General features: G+C 37.5%; 1 protein-coding gene across 5 annotated transcripts in view; it reads right to left on the reverse strand.

Annotated features, from left to right (window-relative positions):
• The window catches only part of PHKA1 (phosphorylase kinase regulatory subunit alpha 1), a 104623-nt gene that overhangs the window by 76684 nt on the left and 2619 nt on the right, over positions 1 to 25320 (reverse strand). For all 5 annotated transcript variants that reach the window (XM_040999650.1, XM_040999649.1, XM_040999648.1 and 2 more), the window contains exons 3-5: positions 16902 to 16949; positions 13538 to 13706; positions 2293 to 2375 (exon numbers count right to left, since the gene is read on the reverse strand). In XM_040999650.1, coding sequence (XP_040855584.1) covers positions 2293 to 2375; positions 13538 to 13706; positions 16902 to 16949 — 300 coding nt within the window. The remainder of the gene's footprint in view (positions 1 to 2292; positions 2376 to 13537; positions 13707 to 16901; positions 16950 to 25320) is intronic.

The following is a 25320-nucleotide window of genomic DNA, read 5'->3' on the forward strand; positions in this document are numbered from 1 at the left end:
CATGTGTTTTCAAAAAAACTCATTGAAAACACATATTATGAAAAAAAATCTATGCATGGATTCCAAAATCAATTGCACTAAAGTAAAATCCTCAAAAACAAAAACAAAAACAAAACTCGTTGCATTTTAAAGGCACACACACACACACAATCAGAGGGGGGGAGAGAGCGTGTGTATTAAAGAGACACAGAGACACACACAGAGATTTTTTTTTTGCTGGTTCATTCACTAAATGCTTCAAACAGCTAGCGATGGGTCAGGCTAAAGCCAGGAGCCTGAAATTCAATTTTTCATGTGGATGCTAGGAACCCAGGTATTTGGGCCATCATCTTTCGCCTCCTAGGGTAGGTATTAGCAGGAAGTTGGCTTGGAAGTAGAATATCTCAGACTCAAACCAGGCACTCCAATATGGGATGTAAATTTCTTAAGTGGCAACTTAACTGCTTTATGAAGTATGTGCCCCTACAACTATCTTTCAATAAGCTTCTTTCTTTTCTAAGATTTATTTATTTTTATTGGAAAGGCAGATTTACAGAGAGAAGGAGAAATGAAGACTCTCCTTCCACTGGTTCACAACGCAAGTGGCCACAAATGCATGAGCTGAGCCAATCTGAAGCCTGGAGCAAAGCCTGGAGCCAGGAATCTCTTCCAGGTCTCCCACATGGGTACAAAATCCTGAGGTTTTGGGCCATTCCCTACTTCATGTCTAGACCACAGCAGGGAGCTGGAAGAGAAGTAGAGCAGTCGGGACACAAACTGGCACCCGAATGGGATGATGACAATTACAGGTGGACAATTAGCTAGTGGAGACACTGCACTGACCTCAGACTGGCTTATTTCTAGCCCTGCTTCCACTTCCAATCCAGCTTCCTGCTAACCCACACCCTGGGAGGAAGTAGATGATGACTCAAGTATTTGGGTCCCTCTATCCACATGGGAGACCTACAGGTTCCTGCCTTCTGGCTTTGGCCTCAACCAGCACAGGTTCTGTATTTATGAAATAAACTATTCAAAATGAAACATACAGTAGATATAATTTTTTTAAAAAAACAGCAATATATCAGGGAGCTGTGGGTCATTACAGCCTTATGCATGTACAATTGGAGTTCCTGAAGGAAAGGGAACAACATGATATGAAAAAATAAATGTTGAAAATTTTTTCGTCTATTTTGAACAGAATTTTATCTACATAGTTATTTAATTATTTACTTATTATAGAGGCTGAGAGAGAGACACAACTCCCATCTACTATTTCACTCCTCAAATGTCTATAATAGCTAGGGACGACTACACCAAAGCAGGAGCTCAAAACAAAATCTGGGGCTCCTACATGGGTGTCACAGTCCAAATACTTGGATTATCACTTGTTGCCACACAGGGTATACATGAGCAAGAAAATGGAACCAGGATCAGGACAAGGATCCGAATGCAGAGAACCATGCACTCCAGTATGGGATAAGCATCTTTACTGCTATGGTAAATGCCTCCTCCGATTTTCTAGAACTTTGCACTAGCAGAATCAGATTGAATGCACATTTCTGCTTGGCTTCTTTCACTAGGTGTAATTCCTTCACAATTCATCTGTTTTGTTGTAGGAATCAAGAGTGTATTCCTTTGTATTGCTGACTAAATTTCAACTTTATGTATATATTGAAAGTTATTTATTCATTTATCTGTTCATGGATATTTGGGTTATATATAGTTTTGGAGATTATAAATACAGCCTCAAAGAACAATGGCAAAAACTGTCATGTTATACTGAAGAAAAAAAAAAGCACTCTTATATAGTTCTGTGATAGTATTTCATACGGCAAAGATATTAATTATGATAATTTGATAGGAATCTATCTCATATATTAGCAAAAAGAATAACTAGCCTTTTCATACAGTTATTGAATCAATGCCAATGAATAATATTAAACACATGACTATATTTTATTTCTAAGTTGCTAACCAACCTGTAATATGCTCTAGATACCTTGTTTCTTGCTTCTGTTTGAGATCTTAAATAAAATAAGATCAAAATTTGGCCCCAGATCGCTGCACACATTTTACAAAATACCTTAGGAATTGAAAGACACGAAATCACAACATCTTGAGCCCACTGTTTCTGTAACTTCCATAGGGAAAATGCTTAGTAGAGTTGTAAAAGATGGAGCTGAAGACAATTTCTGCTACAATCCTTTTCTATTGGTCCATTTGAGTGGCATCATTAAGTGAAAGAAGAAGATGCACACTATTTTAAAAACAAAAACATCGTATGTTTAAATGCATTCCACAATTAGTACTTACAGCAGTTTTATATGCAGATTCAATATAAAACACAAGATTCTGAATGAAATTGACTTCATCTAGGCTGTGGATGATATGGAGTCCTGACGAAAAAGGGAACAAATATACAAAACGGGTTAGTTATCACTACAAGTTTTATAGATAGCTGTAGTGATTAGATGACTTCACTACTTCTAAGTAATCCTATTTCCATTTAGGAATAATGGCAGGCAATTTGATTGCTAAACAATAAAAACAAAATCACAAGTATCCAAATAAACAAGGCACAAACATATTTTAACATATTTTAACAAATTGTAATTATTATTTTAGTTTTAAAGATTTATTTTATTTTATTGGGAAGGCAGATTTACAGAGAGAAGGAGAGAAACAGGAAGATCGTCCATCTGCTGATTCCCCAAATGGCCACAAAGGCCGGGGCTTAGCCAATCCAAAGCCAGGAGCCAGGAGCCAGGAGCTTCTTCCGGGTCTCCCACGTGGCTGCATTGTCTCAATGCTTTGGGCCATCCTCTACTGCTTCCCCAGGCCACAAGCAGAGAGCTGGAAGGGAAAGGGAGCTTCCAGGACATAAACTGGTGCCCATATGGGATCCTGGCATGTGCAAAGTGAGGATTTGGCCACCAGGCTATCATGCCAGGCCCTATCTTTAGTTTTCATAAAAGTACTTTTTAAAATTAAATATGTTTATTCTTTTAGGAGACTTATTTATTTTATTTGAAAGGGTCACCAAGAGAGAGAGACAGAGAGGGAGATTCTGTTTCAGCTGATTTACTCTCCAGATGGTGGTAACGGCCAGTCCTGGGCTGGTCTGCTGGGAGCCAGAAACTTCTTCCAGGTTTCCCATACGGGTACAGGTATCCAAGGACTTGGGCAACCCTCTGATGATTTCCCAGGCCATTCCCAGGAAGCTGGATTGTAAGTGGAGCAGCCAGGACTTGAACTGTCGCCCATATGGGAATGCTGGAACCATGTCAGCCCCTAAAATGTATTTATTCTATGCTACATAAACAGACATTACATTTCAAATTTAAAAAGTTATAAAGAAAAACAAAATCATATTAAATAAAGCAAAAAATTGTAAGACCCACTGCATATAATTTTACTTAAATTATCAAATTATGAGCACCAAGACTTTTATATGTATAAATTCTTGTTATATGTATAAATTAAGTACTAAACTTTTACAAATTTTTTGCAACACTTAAAATTACTATGTGTGTAAACTACTTTGATTTTAAATCACAAAGTCATTTCAGAATTGAAAAATCAAAAAATTTATTTTTTCTTTTCAGTCTATAAGCACACAATAGAAAGAAGACCATGTTAGGTATAGATACTAAATTTCCACACTTTTCATATTCTCCTGGACAAATCTACTTGAACAAAAACTTTAATACATTTAATAGTTTGGTTTAAATGGACATGATTATATATGCCTGCTATGTACTTGAGCTACAGGAAGAAAAGGCCCTGAATCTCCAGCTTGCTAAGCAACGAGCCCATCCACAGCAGCAAGATTTAGGGGAAAAACTTCTTTTACAAGGGCTTGGAAATAGGGAGCGGGGAGGGTGTTGTAGCAATAGGTGAAGCAGCCATCTGCATCACTGGAATCCAAATTGGGTGACAGTTTGGGTCCTAGCTTCTTCATTTTTCATCCACCTCCCTACAAATGGGCTGGGAAAAGCAGCAGAGAATGGCCTAAGTACTTGGACCTATTACCCCTGTGGGAGTCCTGATGAAGCCTTTGGCTCTCTGCTGTGTCCTGGCTCTCCCTGGCCATTGCAGCCATCTGGGGAGTGAAGCAGTAGATGGAAGATCTCTCTGTCTCTTCCTCTTACTTTCAAACATATAAATAAATATTTAAAACAAACAAACAAACAAACAAATAAATAAAAGGACTTGCTTGGAAATGGAAAAATCCTCTGACATTCTTAAAAAACATGATGTAAAATGGTTGTCAAATGCTTCTTAATGCCGGCTTTCAAATGAACTCTACCATCAATGTCCTGGATAACACTCATGCCTGTTCAGAAAGAATTCTTAGCACAAACACACCCTGTAAAGTCAGTACTTAGTAATCCTCTTTCATAATTAATGTATGAGAAGCAAAATGTATACAGAGAAGCTTCCCTCTACCTGCAATTATTATCATCCCACCCCTGTCAAATCTCCTCTCCCAAGTAAATCAGTCTTCCTAATTTCTTTTGTACCCTTTCAAAGAGATTTTATGCACATATAAACCTTACCTAAAAGGTGGTATATGACAAGGTTCCAAAAAGTTTGTAGACAAATGGTATTAAACAATAATGCATGTTTTCCATGAGATTTTTGAAGCTCCCTTGTATTGTAATTGCATTTCCCATCTATAATCTGAATTTTGGAATATGTGCACATATAAAATAAGATATCTTGGGAATGAAAATCACATTTAAACACAAAATTAAATTTTTTATATGCATAGCTTGAAGATAATTTTATACATTTTTAGTACCCTTGCCTTCACACTGAAAGTCACCATATGAGGCCAGGAGAGGTATTTTCCACTGTGTCATCACATTTATGTTCAAAAAGTTTCAGATTTTGGAGTGTTCTGGATTTCATATATTCACATTAGGAGTGTTTAATCTGTGTATTTTTTTCTTCTCAGAAATTCATATGAAATAATTTTATCCCATTAATTTTTCTTGTTATTTTTCTAATAATAAATTTTCTAATTCATTATTTCACTTTTTTGCATCTGTATCATTAATCTGCTAACAGTCATTTTACATCACAGAACTGTGCATCTTTGGAGCTAAATAGTGATATAATATCAGTGTAGTCAGATTGCAAACTCCTCCTTATATATGGCTCTTTCAAAATAGCTGCTACAGCACAGGGTGGCTGCAGCAGCAAGTGATCTTTCTTGCAACAGTAATGACCTTAACTTCTTATACAGAAGAGGGGAGGAGGCGGCAACATTGGGCATCTGCTTCATAACTTCCTCTTCTCATTTTTGTGTGCCTCTCTCTAAAACGCTTTCAAAATTAAAAACAAAAAATTTAAAAAGTTAACTGTGAAGTTCATGCATAATTTTATATGTAAGATAAAACTGTATCGAACACCTCAGACAAAGTTTCTTTGGAGATCTCCCCAATTGAAATGCTGGACTCAGAACCCTAACCAAGAAAAGAGAAGACAGAACAGGTATCAATCAACCATCTCAGCTATATGTTGGCAGTGAAATACGGGGCAAACAGAGACTCTATGATGGACCATGTCAACCAGCGGATTCTTCAAAGACCTCATAGTGCTTGGAGTGGCAAGATTGCAGCGATTCATAACTGTTGAAGTATCAAAACCACTTGAGCAAGAACCTCAGAGCATACCCTAAATCCGGGACCTTCGGTGGGAGGGTGGGAAATTGGGTGGGCCTTCTCCCTTAATACCCCCCTTTAAACATGAAGGAAACAATATGGAAATAATAGTCTTACCCACTTTCCTGTAGCCCTTGAACCTTTTTGCCCTAATTAACTATGTAAACATTGTAAAAAATATAATAACATATTTTAAAAAAAGATAAAACTGCATTAACACAGCCTACATTTAGAATAAGGAGAACTAAGAGAACTGAAAACTGATCCAAAGGAAATGAAGTCTGCATATGAATAAGGGATCTGTAAACCTATATTTACAGAAGCACAGTCCACAATAGCAAAGACAGGGAAAATAACACAGATGCCCATCAAAAGAGGAGTGGATAAGAAACTGTGGTATATCTACTCCATGCAATACCACTCAACCATTAAAAAGAATGAAATTCTACCATTGGCAACAAAATGGTTCAAACTACAGATCATCATGCTCAGTGAAATAAATCAGTCCCCAAAGGACAAATATGTGTTCTCTCTGATATAAGGCTACCTTCATGCAAATGCAAAATCAATATTCTTTTCAATATTGTTTTGCTACATCTCAGGGCTTTTGCTATTTTTGTTTTTTATCTTCATTTCTTCAAAAAAGTTTTTTCATTATTATTATTAATTTCCTTACTGACTCACAGGTCATACGGTAGCATTATTAGCTTCAAGAGGGCTTTTGATCTTCTTTTTCATTTCTTCAGTGACACATTTGTCATTCAGTAGTGTGTTATTTAACTTCATCTTGTGGTAAATTTTCTTTTTTTCTTCCTGTTGATTTTGTTTTATGGTTTCTCATTTAAGGGGATGTACAGTAACTGTGTAATAGTGACTACCATATCCAGATATGAAGATACAATGCAGGATGTATCTCTACTTCCAAATCAAAGATGGACTGCCAATGAAACAGTTAACTATATCTTGACCATAGGATGTCGGACTCTGCCATTGTCTATACCTACAATGTCAGGATACATTTAAATAGCCAGGTGATGGACTTAATGACTCTTTATAAAGGACTATACTACTGTAATATGGGGGAAATAAGTAGTGGAGGTAGGGAACTTGGGGAGGGGAGAAGGGAAATCCTAGAGCCTAAGGAACTGCATCATAAAACAATAAAATAGATAAATTTAACTTAAAAATTGTCCCTAGAGGCTAAGGATAAGTGGAAAAGAAAGAAGAAATGTGAGTAGGGACTAAAGGCTTTTCAGAAGACAATTGGAATTCTCAGATCTCCAAATCATTCTCTTTGAAGATCCCTTGAGGCATTTTTGTTTTTGTTTTCTTATCCTTTGAGTTTTTTAAATCAGTGGGAAACTAAAAAAATTCTCTATAATGTCAATAAAGAGAGGTTCGATTTCATAATTAATCAAAAGTTTTCAATGTATTAGAATACTAGCAAGGAAAAATAACTTCATAGAAATATATAATTCAAAAACTCCTGCACCTGAATTTTAAGGGAAGAACCATCTTATTTATATTTGCATCTCCAAAAGTAACTCACACATCCTTAAAGGATCTAACAACATTGTGATTGGTGTTAAGCAATACCGAACAGCAGACATTAAAAATTTTATTAAATGACTGTAAACAATTCTGTTAGCCACAGGAAAGGGACCAGTCTCTTGAAGCAAGATCCTAAGTGCAGGGCCTGTGGATCCTGTTACTTCTATAGAGCCAAGGCACTGCTTGTCAGAACAGACTTGAGAACACATAAACTGAAGTAGGGTTGGATTAGGCCAAAGGTGATGGTGCTATATATAAGGTACTCTCAAGTGTGCAGGGCTTCAAGAACAGAGCCAACTCAGTAGTCTCCTCCACTCAGATTGCTTTGCATACACCTGACTAACAGTAGGTTTGCTTTCTTTCATTTTTACAAAGACCCTATTGATATATAATTCACAAAACATCTATTGAGTGTACAATTCTAGAACATTTTTATTACCTCCAAAAACAAATCCTATACACATTAGCAGTTACTCCACATTTCCCTTCAATACTAGTCCCTGAGCCTTAAGAAATAACTCCTCTAATTCTTTGTAGATTTGCCTTATCGGTCATTAATATAGAGGGAATTAGACAACATGCCACTTTTTATGTCAAGGTTCTTTCACTTAGTACACTATTTTCAAGATTCACCTGTGTTGTAGTGTACAACAGTATTTCATTTTTTGATTGACAAAAACATTCTATTGTATGAATATATCAATATTTATTTATGCAATCTCCAGTTTATTGAATTGTTCCTTTTTGGCTATCATAAATAATGCTGCCATGAACATTTATATAAAAGCTTTTGCATGAACACATGTGTTCATTTCTCTTGAAAATATATGAGAGTTTTCAAAGAATTCATGGAAAATGCATATTGTGGAAATGTTTCAAGGTTTTTTTTTTACACTGAAATAAATTTACCTGTTAACTCAATTTCCATTAAGTTTTTGAGTATCTTTATGTAAGGACTTTCAGCTTCCAGAAAAATGAGAAAATAAATTTCTGTTATTTTAAACCATCCATCCTGTGGTAATTCTGTCAAGACCAATATACTATATTATAGTTTTTCCTCCTACATTTAGGTCTATGATTTATTTTGAGTTTTCTTTTTTGTAAATAAACTTTTGTTGGAATCTGCAAAAGTGAGATGAAAAGATAAACACTCATTCACAATAAACGTTCTGTACATGCCTAACAGTGGGTGAAAATGCCTTTTGTATGTACCCAAGATGAAAAGTTGTTTGCTACCAAGATGTGCATTCACTCAATTTTTGGTTAGTTTTGCTACAGGTGTGCAGTTTTTTTCTTTTACTTTAATTTGTTCTCTGATGTTATTTACTGATTTAAGCTTTATTCAAGCTGCCAGATTCTTAAAAAAATATCCTTCCCCAGCTGTAAGTAATTGCCTAGGTCATCTTGTACCTAGGCAAGTGTTACTACTGAGAGAAAAGCAGCCAGTAGCTGGCAGGTGTTCTGCACCTGGTTAAAGGGGGTGGGGTGGGGTGGGGTGGGATGGAGTGGAGTGTGTGTGTGTGTGTGTGTGTGTGTGTGTGTTTATATTTTTACATGATTTATTTAGTTATTAGAAAGATAGATAAACAAAGAGAAGGAAAGACAAAAAATGAATCTGCTGATTCACTCTCCAATTTGTCACATTAGCTGGAGCTGAGCTGATCTGAAGCCAGGAGCCTCTTCCAGGCAACCCACATGGGTGCAGGGTCTCAAGGTTTTGGTCCATTCTGTATGGCTTTCCCAGGCCACAAGCAGAGAGTCGGATGGGAAGTGGAGCATCTGGTACACAAACTGGCATACATATGGGATCCCGGCGCTTACAATGTGAGGATTTAGCTGCTAGGCTAATGTGCTGGACTCCACTTATTTTTAAAAATTTTTACTTTCTGTGATATAATTCCATAGGCTCAGGGTTTTCCCCTTCTAGCCCCCTTCTCCCTGCCCCACATTGTTTTCCACTATATTATTACAATAGTAATAGTAATTACATTCTACTGTTTAAGTACATCATGATCTTGTAAGTATAGACAATGGCATGAAGTACAGCATCTTGTTGTCAAGATACATTTAACAATTTCATTGGGAGTTCTCTTTTAATTCAGGAGTACAGATGCATACTACAGTATATCTTTACTTCTCAGTGTGCTCGTCTCCATATCTACAACAGGAAGAAGTCCAGTTTCATTCTTTTACATACAGCTATCCAGTTGTTCTTGTACCATTTTTTTAAGAGACAATTATTGCTGAATTGAATTATCTTGGCACCCTCGTCAACAACCAGCTGAACAAAATGTGATTGTTTGTATCTGGGCTTTCAATTCTGTTCCATTGATCTACACACCTATCCTAATGGTATTAGCACACAGTTTGGCAACTGTAGTTCTGTATTAAATTTTGAAATTTAGAAATGTGAGTCCTCTGAATTAAGACTGTTTTAGCTATTCTAGGTCCTTCAAATATATGAATTTTAGATCCAGTTTATCAAAGAAACTTGCTTGCAGAGAAATCTGAGATTTTTATAGGAATTATACTTTATGACATACCAAATCATAAGTAAGTTATAATACTGGAAAATATTCCACGTATACTTAAGAAGAATATGTATTCTACTATTCTTGGACAGGTGTGTGTTAAGTTCAGTCAGTTAAAGTTTAGGATTTTCTATTGATTTCTACCTAGCTTTTTTCACCCCAAAGATTGATTTATTTGAAGGGTACAATTAGAGAAAGGGAAGGGGAGACAAAGAGAGACAGAACTCCCGTTTACTGGTTCACTGTCCAAACGCCTGCAATAGCTGAGGTTGGACCCAGGCCAGAGCCAGGAGCTAGGAACTCAATCCAGGTCTCCCACATGGGTGAAGAAGGATAGAGTTAGGGTCTAACTACTGGAGTTACCACTTGCTGCCTATCAGAGTGCTCATAAGCAAGAAGGTGGAGTTGTGAGCACAACTGGACTCAAAACCAGGCACTTTTTATATGGTATGTGGGCATTTTAACTACTGAGTCCACTGCCTACCCCTGTGGCAACTGTATTGAAGTCTCTTTTGTCCTAAGTCCAATATAGTGTCCTTTCAAAGGCAGTTTCTGTTACCTGCTTTTTTTTTTTTCTTGTATATGTTGTATATTTTTCTGTCTCGGCATGCTTCATAAAGTCTTATTGAAAACTGGACATTTTAAGTAAATGTTACAAGAACTCTAGACACCAATACCCTCTTCTCTTGGTTTGACCATGCATTTAGTGACTTAATGAAACTCTTTCTGAAGTCTTATTTTTCCCTACACGATGTAACTTCTGATGTTCTGAAGGTGCAACCTGGATAAGGTGCACTGTTACCCTGGGAAAGTAGTGTTTTAGCAGGTCCTCTTCCTTCTCTTAAGTTCCTCCCTGTGTCAGCTTCATTCCCAATTGTTTGCTCCCACTTATCCACAACTTATCTGGCTATGCTTTGTATAATGCCCTAAGGTATAAATTGTTCCATAGTCTCACTCCAGTTAAATTTAGGTTCCTGTTTGCATTATTTTTGAGGCAAGATTTTAAGACTTGTACCAACATTAGGAGGGCTCTTTTTAGCTATTTTTCTTTGATTTTCTTTATCAAAGCACCTAGCTTGTCTTCAGTTTAGCTTCTTGTTCTTACTGGGCTACTGGCCTCCTCTTATTTGCTTAGAACCTTAGAGCAGCAAAACATACAGCATCTTGAAACTATCAAAACCACTCAAGCAACACCCTCAATAACATTCATCTCCATATCAGGGTTTTTAAAATAACATCAAGTGGACGCCCCCATCCCTAAGTACTGATGTAGTTTGGCAGCTGGGAGCAGCCTCCCATCTTGATACAGGAGAAAAGGGAAGAAGGGGAAAATTGGAAGAATTTGTCCCATCCATCTCCCCCCAATACTTGGATCCTCCCCACTCTAATTGAGTGATCTTCATAGGTGTGTATTCTTGTCAACTATGTAAACAGCATCAAAAATAAAATAAAAAATTTTAAAGGAAAAAAAGAACTAAAATCCTTATTGTTTTTTGAAAGTGTCCCTAGGCTCAAAATTTCCTACATTCTGTTTTAAATAAAGTCAATTCTCTTGGGAAAAGTTATGGAGAGTTTTATTCTGCCTGCCTCTTCCTGAAGGGAAATTTCTGTACCACTGCTCTAGAGCTGGTGGCAAGCATAGTAGATTAACTCCTCCTTTATGAACTGATAATTAAGCAGAGCTTACAGCTTCTGATTTGTTTGTCTCTTACAGTGTGAAACCTCTATCTAAGGTGGTTCAAGGACAATCAGGCCCTAGTACTGTCACCAAGCCCTTCCAGGGATAAACCTGTTATTTCTCCAGAGGGGTGTGTGTGTGTGTATGTGTGTGCTTTAGGAGGGTGGGTTTGAAGGTAGGGAGGAAGGGAGTCCTGAACTCTTAGCCATTCCTGCATGGATTAACTTTTCTGTAATATCGAAATAAAACTGGAGAGAATGAAAAATGATGGCTTGGGGCTGCTGCTGTGACATCACATCCCATATGTGCACTGGTTTGAGTTCTTGCTATCCCACTTTCAATTCAATTCCCTACTTAATGCCTTGCAGAAGACAGTCCAAATCTTTGGGCCCCCACACCCCTGCGGGATATCCAGAAGTTCCTGGCTCCTGGCTTTGGACTAGCCAGCTCAGCTCTGGCCATTATGGCCAGCTGGGGAGTGAACCTGCAGATGAAAGAGTTCTCTGTTTCTCCTTCTCTCTGTAAAATATGTCTTTGAAACAAAAATTTAAAATTTCAAAAAATGAAAACTTATAGTGAACTAGCTCTCCTGGTGAGAAATACAGTGGCTCCAAACTGGGATCTAGTGGGGGAAGATTTGTGCCCTTGGCCATAAGCACCTGGAGGAGTACTTCTATTATGTGTGTTGGGATAGGGGAGGGTGTAGGTTCATAACCAAATGCCACACTCCCTCATTGCTCTTAACAAGATTTGGTAAATGTGCTAGAATAAGTATTTCTTCACCTTCTGTGTGTCTTTTGGACAATTTGCAGATGATTTAGTGGCTGGTTTTCTGAAAAGATTTTTTTTTCAACATTTATAATCTTCTCACTATTTTGTCAGCTGCACTCAGCTCTTTTCTAAGGTTCTTTTAACCAGGCTTATACTTTTAAGTATTCAAAAATCTGGAGAGCACTGCTAGATTCTTGAATGGACATTTCAGTCCTTTACAAGCCTTTTCAGTATATTTCTGCATCCTTAAGGGGTTAAAAAAAAGAGGGGACTACAATGGATATTTAGATACTGTTTGCTTTGTAGGAGAAAAGTCTGCAACATGGATATTGAAATAATACTAGAAAAAAGTAATAGATGCCTTCTTTTTAAATACCTAAAAATCTAAAAATATATTAGGGGAGATGCTTCCCATGCCAAAGAGGAAATACATAGGTAGGCAGCTCATAATTTTAAAAGGTTGTTCAGCCTCTGGGCTGTCTGTTCTAGAGGGGAAAGGATTAAGGGCTTATTACCAAATATTTATTCATGGAAGAAAATGAGATGAATGTTCTGAGAGAATTCCCAGCCTGGATGCCCTTAGCATCAAAGAGCTCTGTAATCAAAATGGAAGAGAAAGAAAAATGTAGTATTGTGAAGAATGTATTAACTTCCTCAGGAAGATCTGACAAAGGTTCCATTAAATTCATAAATTTACATTATTAAAAGAAGGATATACAGATAAATCAACCCATAGGTCACACTGTTGTGGTAAGCTAATAGCACATTCATTGCATCCACCTCAATTTAGGAGAAATGTTGTGCCTTACATATTCCTTTTTCAGGCAAAGTATCTATAGCTAATAGTAAAAACCACCTGAGAACTGCATATTATTTAATAATAAGAAAACCACTTTGACTCTGATTCCTAAGTTAATTTCCTTACTAAAACATATATATTCACAAAAAGTAATATAAAGTAGGTAATTCAATGCATATTTTTACTAATTGCAGGCTTGTCAGTGTACAGTGTGGGAATAAATAATAAACCCTAAGTGCTTCCTTCCCATTAAGCTATCTGAGGATTAATAAACAATACAAATATCTGTCTAAATCAGATTATCTCCAGACTTCCTGGATCTCAACTTAAAATAATATTATTTAGTATCCCAGATTTTTTCTCAGTGTTAACAGAATATTAAACAGATTTCCAAGAGATTTTTCTCTGTATAAACTCACACAATGTTATATTTGCAATGTGCTTCCTTGAGCAACTTAAAACTATTTTGTTTTCTGGCTGATACCACAGGAGAAGTGATGCGAGTCAGAGCATGCACTCTGTGCTCAGGGGCTGCTGGCACATCTCCTCATGTACTTACCTGAGGCAGTCATCTGTGCTAAGAACAGCAAGTACACAGAGGTAGCATCCAACTGCAGATGACCCCATTGATCATCACCCACTACAGTGGCACAGGTTTTGGTGTTGTACTTGGCATGGAGGCTATCCTTAGTACTCTGACTATACTTGAACGATTCTACTTTATCCACCTGAAAGAAAAAACAGAAAAGGATATACAGAAAAATCAAGCTATACATCTGTAAAAAAATTTTTTTTTAATTATTAATTTACTTACTAGGAAGGCAGAGACAGAGATAGAGAAAATGACAGAGAGAGAGAGAGAAAGAGAGAGAGCTGCCATTCACTGGTTCATTCCTCAAATGGGCACAATACCTAGAGCTGGACCAGCCTGAATTCAGGAGCTGGGAGCTTCTTTCCACAAGCCATGACATTCTTCCAGATCTCCCACATGGGTACGGGGCACAAGAACTTGGGCCATCCTTCTGCTGTTTTTCCAGTCCATAGGCAGGGAGCCGGACTGCAAGTGGGACAGCTTGGACTCGAACTGGCAGCCATGTAGGATGCCAGCAGCAGCTTTACCTACTACATCACAGATTAGGTCCCTCTTCTGTAGTTTTCTAACATGTATTATTGAATTCTACCTTTTGGCAATTGTGAATATTTAAAATTAATTGTTACTACTTTTGCTCGGTTTTTCTATGTAGCCCAAGTGATTAGAAATCATCAAATAGAACCAGCAGCACCCTAAATTGCCTGTCTTTCATATCTCAGATGGTTACTTCACCACATCACAGACATAAACAGGTACAGAAAGCTACAGCTTATGGAGGGCACGGAAACCAGGATTGGGGCTGGGGGGGGGGTGCTAGACAGAAAGGCAACCAACAGCATGTGTGCGGGCTGCATAGTCAGGCTTGTTGGGTTGAACTAGGCTTCAATGTCCATTGACATGTATGAGAGCTGAATGGAATGTGGGACAGACTGGACTAGGCTGCTGCACACACTGGCAAACCAGAACAAAGGGTGGGTCTGGTGGGGGCTATTGTGGGTCACTCCGACTAGGCTGCAGCTTCCACTGGTTTATGTGAGGACCGAGTATGTGCTGGGCAGAATCAGGCTGGACTGCAACACCCATTGGTTCCAGTGGAAGACAGGACTGGAAACAGAACCGACCCAGCAATTGCAACCACCAGCTGATTGGAGCGATGGACTGTGCCAGGCCCTGTATTTCCTAGTACATACAAGAATCTGGTCTGGGAATACCTCAGACAAAGTTTCTTTTGGGATCTTCCCAAACAAACTGCTGGACTCAGAACCCTAACCATGAAAAGACAGAGGACAGAACAAATCAATCAACCAACCTCAGCTATATGTTGGCAGTGAAAAACTGGGCAAACAGAGACTCTAAGATGGACTATGTCAATCAGTGGATTCTTCAACGATCTCATCATGCTTAGAATGATGAGATTGGCAGCAATTCATAACTGTTGAACTATCAAAACCACTTGAGCATGACCCTCGGAGCATGCTCCACATCTGGGACCTGGGTGGGATAGGTAAGAGACTGGGTGGGGCTTCTCCCTTAAAATCCCCCTTTACCTCAGATACATGATGGAAACAATGTGGAAATAATAGTCTTACCCACTTTCCTGTAGCCCTTGAACCTTTTTACCCTAATTAAAGATTGTCAAAAATCTAATTTAAAAAATGGAAAAAAAGAGAAAGCTACAGTTTAGTAAAAGATAACTGAATGTGAAAAGATTCAGAGGAAAGATATCACAGAAAGCTGAAACTAGAGGTCAGAAGACAAATTGAAAGAGTTCCCAAAACTTAGACTTGATTACATGATAAATGGGAGTGATCATTACTCCTTAGATAGTTCATGAAATTAGTGACTTTAGATTTGGCAAGGTAGAAAATGCAAACGTCTAAAATACCAAAAGAAAAAACGTCGCAAAAAGAGAAAACAAGGATATGAGACAACAAACACTAATAAAGTTAAGAAAAATGTGGTTGATTTCTTTCTACTTTAGACTTGCTGTGCGCCAGTACCAATGGGCAGGCAGTCACTTTATCCATCTGGGTCTCAATTTCTTCCTCTGATAGAAACATAATTTTGAGCTATAGAAAATAGAATCAGATTCAAGGTGTGTAATGTTCTTTAAGATCTCCTAAGACAGAGCATGAGTGTGTGGCATAGCTGATAAGTGAACACCTGGGATGCCTGCATTTCATAACAGAGTGCCTGCCTGGAGTCCTGGCAATTTGTTTCCTGCTAACATGCATTCTGGGAGAGAGAAGGTAATGATGGCTCAAGTACATGGGTTCCTGCCACCCACATAGGAGGCTCTGGTGCAGTCCTGGCTGTTGTAGGCATTTGCAGAGTAAACCAGCAGATGAAAGATCTCTCTGGTTGTCTATCTCTCTGTTTGTACAATGAAATATAGATCTCCTAGAATAAAACAATTTTCAGGTAAAGTACTTTGTATGAAATGTATCACAAATAAAAGATAAGTGGTAGACTGATATTTGCGACAAAGAATTAATAACCAAAATGTATACACATTTTTAGATAGACAAAAAACATGTATCTATGAAGAAAAATAGGTAAAGAACCTAGTTTGCCAATTAGGAAGTACAAATTTTCCACCTAAAAATGAGAGGATGCGCAAGTTCACTCAAGGTCAGGATGATACTAATCACTATAAGGAAACACAAGACCAAGGTCACTTATACAAATTCTAAAGTCTAAAACACACCGAAAAGTTTCTTTTCCTCTATGAATTAATTTTTCCACCAAAATTCATTTCATGGTAACAAATTGATAAAGGCATATTTAGAGGCTTTATGTATTCTACTTAGTATGAAAATGCATGTTTCTCTACAGAGATATTAATGTTCTTGATTATGGAGTGTTGTCAACCTCCTAAGATAATCTATGGTATATGCACTGTAGAAGTAAAACAAGATCTGAACTAAAATAAAACTATCATTTAAGTTCACTTTCCACAAACTTTCTGACGACCCTAACTCTACCTTTTAAAATCTGAGTAATTCTTAATTTGAAAGTTGATCTAGTGTGGCCCTAATGGTTTTTGAGGAAGATTTTTAAATTTCTTTCATCTTTTACTCAATATACACAACTGCAGGAACAGTAATGAAAAAGTACTTGTAAAGAATCATTAGTAGATTGGGAAAAACAGACTGAAAGAAAATATTCCAGTAGTAATTGTGTGGTGAGACTATGAGTGGGATTTTTCCTCTGAATTACCCAAATATTTTAAAATGAGTGTGCACCTTTTGTGAATTCAAGAAAACTATAAATACTTGCTGCTACTAATGAAGTGTTTTTATCAGAGCAGAAGCTGTTACCAACGTCATACCTGTCTGATCATGCAGTGCAACAGTCCCCTCATCAGCTTCACTACACTCTGCAAAAATAAATGGAAACAAGACTGTTATAAACATCCCCAGATACAAGAACACTTATTCAGCAACTGCAGTTGGTACATGACCTTTTGAAAACAAGTAACTCTATCCTGGGTTCCTATTTACATGGCATTTACTTTATAGGGACACAGCAGTACAGATTGCAGCTAAAAGAGGAATTGAAAGCTACAGTTTGTGATTCCATCAAGTTACAAGAAATAATGCATGAGCTGGCAGGTTGATGTAAAAATATCTTATTGAATAAATCCCTCCTGGAGAAGAGGCAAGTCAGTTCAAACATCATAATGCTCCAATGATATTTTGAAATATGAGTGATCGTCAAAAAGTTCACGAAAATGCATGTTATGAAAAGACTATGCATATTATTTACATTTTTGCAACAACATAAACTTATCCTCTAATTACATTTTCCCATTAGCTTTTTGAAGTCCCCTTTGTATATCCCATGGCCTGGTAAGTCTTCACCAGAATACATTTTTTTTTTTCTAAACTAGCCAAAACTAAAGTTACTAGAAATATTTATCTGGATATTTCCCTTAAACATTGAATTGAAGTTCAATTTAGAATAAATGTAAAGGGAAATTGTTAGCATGACTCAACCCCTTTTCCATGGAAAAGTCACAAACTTCTTCAGCTACTATTTCCCCCACTAGGGTTTAGAAATTTCTCAATTAGCTTGTTTTCCATCCACCCCTAAACTCTGATGAACAACTATATATCACCTGACACTCGGAAGAATCAACAGTGGCACAAGTAGGCAAACGGTTTTGGGATAACACTTTTCGAAAAAGCTTTCAGTTTCACAGTTCAGAAGAAATCCAGTCATGTTACTCCCAGGAATGCTAGCTCAGAGGTCGTTTTAGGACACTAATCTAATCTACTTGGGTGCTATATCATTCTGTTTTTTTTTTTTTTTTGGCAAAGCATATTCAAAGTAGGCAACAAGCAATAGGCATGAGAATAAGTTCCTATTAAAGTATGCTCCAAAGTGTATAAAGCCTTTTACTAAGGGAAAGGTAAATATTGTTTCCTCAAGTGAGTCCTGTTTCCTAAGTAATTTCTATCCATAAATGGCCCCCTTACCTTACAGGTCACAGGAGAAGCAATAATAATAAGAGAAAAAGTATGAGAGATGAGAGGGCAGTGCATGATCTTATCACATTTTAAAGCCTATTACTACAAAGTAATGAATTTTATTGTAGCCCCTACAAGAAAAAAAATCTGTATCATTACTTTGACTTTAATGAAACAGACTATCCATTTAATATATATTACATATGTTTATATATATATTATATATATATATACCTTGTTAGCAAAAATTATTCAAAGTTTTCATTTATTCAATTCTGATAAGTGTCACATCATGCCCAAAGTCTTCTATCATATACTTTCTTCTCTAACATGCAACAAATCAGAGGGGGAAGCAGAGGCAAAATTTTCAAAATTTTCAATAGTCTTTTCTATGGCCTCAAAAACTAATCTTTAAAGCATCTAAAAGGCCTCCAATCAATCACTATGGACTCAACTTCTATGCCATTCTGTAACATGCTTTGCCCCACTTCATAGGCTTCTTTACTATTTTACTGCCTTATCCACTTTCTCTCTTGCTTACCCATTAATTCTTTTTTTTTTCTTTTTGCCACTATTCCTACTTAAATTTTCTCAAAGCAGTAAGTGTGTGATGTCACAGTCACAGTGGAGGATGGAGGATTCCTGCTTTTCACCCATTTTTGTCCTCCTGGAATGGCCACCATCAGCCATTTCTGTGTTCAAGTTCAGGATAAAATCAACAAGAAAGAAGGGGAGGTAGGAGTGCCAGGAAGTCTCTGTACTTTGTCTCCCACAGCAGCTGTTTTCTGAATTAAGTACACTAGATGGCAATAATTATACATGCACATTTGTACAGCAGGGCTTCTACTCACATAAACTGACACATCACCTCTTACCTACCTCTTTTTTAAGGTTAATTTGCTTTAAAAAATTATTTCTTTTGCTTTATGAGAGAGGGAGGATACACTGCTGTCTGTTGTTTCACTCTTTCACTTCCCAAATGATCCAGGCCAATTTCGGAGCTTGATCTGGGTCTCTCACATAGATGGTGGAAACTCAATCTCTTGAGGCTTACTCAAACATAGACACTCCAATTTCAGATTTGGACATCTCAAGTGTATTTTTAACTGCTAAGGCCAAATGCCTACCTACCCCTTATCTCATCTTTTTGAGGAAATGATCTTTGTACCTGTGAGCTGGCTACATAATTACACACGGCCATATATACCAGGCTTTGTGGAACACAAAGACAAGGGAGTAGGAAATATATTTTACAAAGATCAAATTACAAGTCAATTCAACAATTCCTAATTATCCTTTACAACTCAACTCCTCTATGAGAACTACCTTTGCTGTGTTCAAAATGCTGTCTAGACATTCCTGCCTCTGTGTACTTCTATAGAACTTAACATTATCTTTAATATGTACAGTACCTATAGTACTCGGCTCAATGTAATTACCTGCTTATATATTTGTCTACCTCATTAGACTTATAAACCCCTTGAGAAAAAGGGGCAGAGACCAGGTTCAGAAAAAGACCTTTAAGACAATTAACTAGCAGGTTGTATATTAAAAACCCTAATTCATGTATGCAAGTAACTTTCTGTTTATTTTGTGTTTTTTAAAATGTATTTATTTTTATGTGAAAAACAGAGTTACAGAGAGAGGAGATAAAGGGAGAGATCTTCAAACCACTGCTTCGCTCCCTAAATGGCCTAAGTGGCTGAAGCTGAGCCAATCTGAAGTCAGGAGCCAGGAACTTCCTCAAGGTCTCCCTCAAGTCCCCCATGTGGGTGCGAGGGCCCAAGGACTACTGCCATGTTTCACTGGCTTTCTCAGGTAATAATCAGGAAGCTGGACTGGAAGTGGAACAGCTTGGACAGAACCAGTACCTATGTGGGATATTCATGCTACAGGTGGAGGATTAGTCTCCTATGCCAAAGCACTAGGCCCTGTGACTAACTTTCAATTGGCTTCTCAAAAAGTAAATTTAAAATGTTATAAAATAAATGTTAAGTTTAAATAAATACATGAACAAAAATTCAAAAAGGCCAAATATAAAAAAATCATATATTGGGATGGGCATTGTGGCACAGTAGCTTAAACTTCTACCTGCAGTGCTGGCATCCCATGTGGGTACCAGTTTGAGTCCCAGTTACTGTACTTCAGTTCAACTCTCTGATAATCTGCCTGGGAAAGCAGCAGAAGAGAGTTCAAGTGCTTGGGCCCTTGCAACCACATCAGAGATTCAGAAGTAGCTCCAGGCATCTGTCTGCCACAGCCTTGGCCACTGCAGCCTTTTGGAGACTGAAGCAGCAAATGGAAGATTCTCTCGTTCTGTAACTCTGACATTTAACTAGCAGGTATATATATATATATATACACACACACACACACACATACACATGCATTTATGGGAGTGTAAGGAGGTAAAGTGTGAAAATATAAAATACCGTCTGGAGCAGGTATTCAGTTTATTAAGTTAAGATCCACATTTCCCGTGTTAGAATGCCTGGTTTTGAAAACTGGTTTTGGCTCCTGACTTCAGCCTTCAGCCTTCAGCCAGACTCGGGTAGTCAATGCCGGTTTCCTGTCATCCACGTGGGGAGAGCAGGATAGGATTCCCAGTTCCTAACTCTGGCTTGGCAAACCCTGGTTGCTGCATGTTCATCTTTCCATCTCTCAAATACATAATAAAAATTAAATTAACAATTAGAAAAATTGTTAAATTCTATAGATAGAATATTTTATTCTAACAATTTTGTGTAAGTTTGAGATTTTCCAAAGAAAAAGTTGAAGGTTATATCTAAACATTTTGTCTAGAATTTTTTTTTTTTTAATTTTTATTTCAGGACCTGGCCTATAACGATTATACAAACTGTTAAATAAAAAAAAAAAATGAACACGTAGAATTTCACAGACAACAAATGACCTAGATATTTTAAGAAAGGAGTCCTGAGAAAGAAGCAATCATGGTACAATTTAGTGGTCTGGAAGGAGGAGGTCAGGGACCATAGATGAAGTATGATTACTGGTAAGTTTTCAAAAGTGGATACTTCTTTCTATTGGCAGGGAATGGGCACGGAGAAGACACCACCTGTAAGAAGACGGACATGGCAATGTCTAAAACTATGGAGACAAAAATGTAAACATGACTGAATCTCAAGTCCTAAGACCCACATGACACCAACAAATTCCAGCTTCAATGGTGTGCCCTTAAATCCCTTCACTTGTAAATTGGGAACAGTAATAGTTTATTCATACTGTATTGTGATCCTAAAATATTGACAATTACTATGTTTCTGCAATGAAAAATATTTACACAGATGCCAGGGTTTTATTATTATTATTATTGTTAAAGAACTGTTCTAGGAATAATGAATGTACTACCTGAGCTACAAGGGGGTGGAGGCTGTGGGAAAGTATGATGGAGGGCAGCAGTGTAATACTGTCTTGGCAAAGTAGGCCAAGACCAAACTGGAGAGCCTTCCCTATCAATCCAAGCTATCTAGATTTTACTTTTAAGGGAAATGAACCACATAAAGATGGTGGTGGATGAAAATGATGAAATCTAAGAATCTAAGTGTATTTTCCACACAGTGTTAGGTGATAAAAGGTTCACATTAGGTTTGAGAGGAAGAGAAAGGAGGACCTTTCACTTGAATGAATTTAAGATAAATTATAATAAACAGGATTTGATCTGTGTGAATTAAAAGACAAGAGGGAAAAGTAAAAAAAAAAAAATCACCTTAAATAGTAGTTCGAAAAATTCTGTTAGGCCCCCAAATCCACTCCATCCTATATTCAAAATGTATATTAGTCTATCAAAGGTTCTGAGAAGGCATGGGTAAAAGAAATTTGGAGTTCAACATAGCCAATTGTATTTGGCCTCATGTTCCCCAGAACAGGATATGGGAAATACTCCAAGTAATGTTCCCGGGTGACGGGCAGAATGAGGACACCAACAAAGGCATACTTTGGTGAACTGTTGTTTGGGAGTTTGCTTTTTTTTTTTGGTTGGGAAGGTGGGGTTTGAGCAGACACAGGATATGCAGACAAAACCAATGAACATTAAGCTAGCATTTGAAACTAAAGTGAGGTCAAAACTTTATTTTTGGAAGATTTCAAAGACCCTCTTACAAAGATAATAAAGTCGTAAGAAAAGGTGAGAGACTGCACAAATAGAATAAAACTGAGGAAGAAGTAGAATTTAAAGTAGCCAGAGAGGTATCTCTAAATGTGTGCCTATTTATTGTTTATGGGCATGAGACTGTATCTGTGAGCCGGAGAGAAAGGGATATTTGCACAAACATACTGTGCAGAATTATATTCTCAGTCTAGGTTCTGGCAGTTATCTAATTTCTCATCCCTTTTTCATCTAGAATTCCCTTCCATTCTCTGATATTATTTCTCAGAAAGAAACCAAAATGAGAATTGGGAGGAAAGATAGAAAGGATTAATAATTAATCTTTTGTGAAAATCCATCCACACAATAATGGAAAGCTAACAATAGCTGGGAATTTAATATAGGGATTTATTGGATTTAATCTACACTCATTTACTGGATATGAATCAGTCCTCATTACCCTTGGTGGCACATTAAAATCATTTGAGTATTTGTCTGTTTTTATCCTGATGCCCTGGGATCCTTAAAATTGTTCTAGGATCGGATAAGGGTATGGCTTAAAAAGCTTCCCAAGTGATTTCAATGTACAGCCAGAGTATAGAAATCCTCTTCTAGAACAGGGTCAAATCCAGCCCATAGTTGGTAGCTTTGTAAACAAAGTTTTATTGGAACATAACCACCCTTACTGTTCATATATTATTTTAGGTTGCTTTTGCACAACCATAGTACTGAGTAACTAGGCAGAGATTTCACATAATCTTTCAAACTAAAAATGTTTATGAGCTGGCTTTTTACAGAGATTTTTGGATTCTTGGTTCAAATTAATCATGACCCAAGTTCAAGAAAAAATGAATGTGATGCAATAATAAAACCACTTTTAATTCATAATGAAATATCTTAGACATTATTAGACTTCCCATAGAAACTTTTCATATTTAAACATGTTTCCAAATACAATTTACGCCTTGAAAATTTCCAGTCATTACTGGGCTGATAGAAAAACATTTTTTGGATACTTGAAAAACTGAAGAAACAGTGAATTTTTAGAATTAGCAATTCAATGTTTGTCAATCCCCCTTCCCTGTACCTCCTCTGTTTAGGTCTTTTTACCTGGACAAATAAGGAATAATGTCAACTTTGCAGAATAGTCGACAAAGAGACGAAACAATATTTTAAAAATTGGTTCAATTATACTAGATATAGAATTCCAATTTTACTGATGTTAATTTCTAGCAAAACAAAACAAAACAGAATACTGAGATTAAAATAACAAAACACTAAAACCAGAAAGTAGGATTTGGTGATGGGCCAAATTACAGGTCACTTTTAGTACTCTATACCTTCAAAATTTCTATAGTAGCATTAGTTTTAGAAAAGACCTGTACAAATAAATGTATTGGAGCTGTACATCCTGAGCTAGAACAAAAAGTCCAGTAATTTTTTTGTGGACCTTTGCATCTCTCAATAATGGCTTCAAAAATAACAAATGCCTACTGATGCTGAAGACAACACAGTGAAAATTTTCTATTATTAAGAACTCCAGGGGTCCAGAGCAGTAGCCTAAGTCACTAAAGTGCTTGCCTTACATGCACAGGGATCCCATATGGGTGCTGGTTCGTGTCCTGGATGTTCCACTCCCTTTCCAGCTCCCTGCTTGTGGCCTGGGAATGAGGTCCAGGAAGATCCAAAGTCTTGGTACCATGCACCTACGTGGGAGACCTGGAGGAGGCTCCTGGCTTCAGATCAGCTAGGTTCTAGCCATTGTGGCCACTTGGGGAGTGAACCAGACGAAGGAAGATTTTTCTTTCTGTCTCTCCTCTCTGTCTCTCCTCTGTAAATTTGACTTTCCAATAAAAATAATAAATAAATCTTTAAAAAAGAACTCCAACTCTGTAATATGTTGGGACTTTTAAGAATAACTAAATCTTAATATTCTCATTTATAAATGAAGACTGGAACTCAAATTGCCTTGAAATAAATGTCATATATATCTTAGACAGCAGAGTGCTTCTACAACAAAGCCCCATAGAGGAGGCAGGTATTTGGCCAAGCAGTTAAGATGCCAGCTGGGACATCTGCATCACATCCTGGCTCAATGCCTAATGCCAGTCTCAAGCTAATGCAGATTTGCCAAAGCTCAAATAGTTGGATTCCTGCCACCCAGAGCAGGAGACATGGACTGCATCCCCAGCTCCCTTCTTCATCCTGGCCCAGTCCTAGTCATTGAGGGAATTTAAGAAGTGCAACAGTGAATGGGTGCTCTATGTTTATTCTCTTTCTTTCCCTTTCAAATACATTTTTAAAAAACCCCACTATACTAAACACATTTTTAAAGGGGGCCAGTGCTGTGGCGTAGTAAGCCAAGTCTGCATTTGCAGCTTTGACATCTGATATGAGCACCAGTTCAAGTCCTGGCTTTCCACTTCCCATCCAGCTCTCTGCTAATGGCACAGGAAAGCAATGGAGGATGGCAGAGGTCTTTGCCTTCTCAAGTCTCATGTGGGAGACTCAGCAGAAGCTCCTGGCTCCAGACCCCCAAAGCTTTGGCTGTTGTGGTTACTTGGGGAGTTAACTAGCAAATGAAAGATCTCTCTCTCTCTCTCTGTAACTCTGCCTTTGAAATAAAAACATAATAAATCATAAAAAAAATTTAAACAATATTGTTTTCTGAGTCATTCAAGAAGGTACTGTTCCATGTGCACTAGAACATTTTTATGAATTGGCTTTTAAAAATCTACTGATTTTGACCACATTTTGTACATGGAGGAGGAAGCAGGGGAGCAACAGGATCTGAAACAGTGACCACACAATAAAAATCCACAGATAACTAGTCCTTATTTGTGTCTAGACCGTGTGTTGATTGTCATGTAATCCTCATAGCAGTACAGGGAGCCTTCAAAGTGTACACAGAGCATGTTTATCATAAAAAAACACACCCAGATTAAATAAAGTTGTACCCAAATAAACTTATCTTTTAACTCAATTTCTACAATTTTTCTGAAGTAGCCCTGCTCCATCAATCAGTTTTAAAAATTAAGTAGTACAGCCCGGTGTGGTAGCCTAGTGGCTAAAGTCCTCGCCTTGAACGCACAGCGATCCCATATGGACGCTTGTTCTAATCCTGGCAGCTCCGCTTCCCATCCAGCTCCCTTGCTTGTGCTCTGGGAAAGCAG

Source organism: Ochotona curzoniae, unplaced genomic scaffold, assembly GCF_017591425.1.
Source record: "Ochotona curzoniae isolate NIBS_2020 unplaced genomic scaffold, NIBS_Ocur_1.0 scaffold_1852, whole genome shotgun sequence".
In the NCBI taxonomy this organism is placed as follows: domain Eukaryota; kingdom Metazoa; phylum Chordata; class Mammalia; order Lagomorpha; family Ochotonidae; genus Ochotona; species Ochotona curzoniae.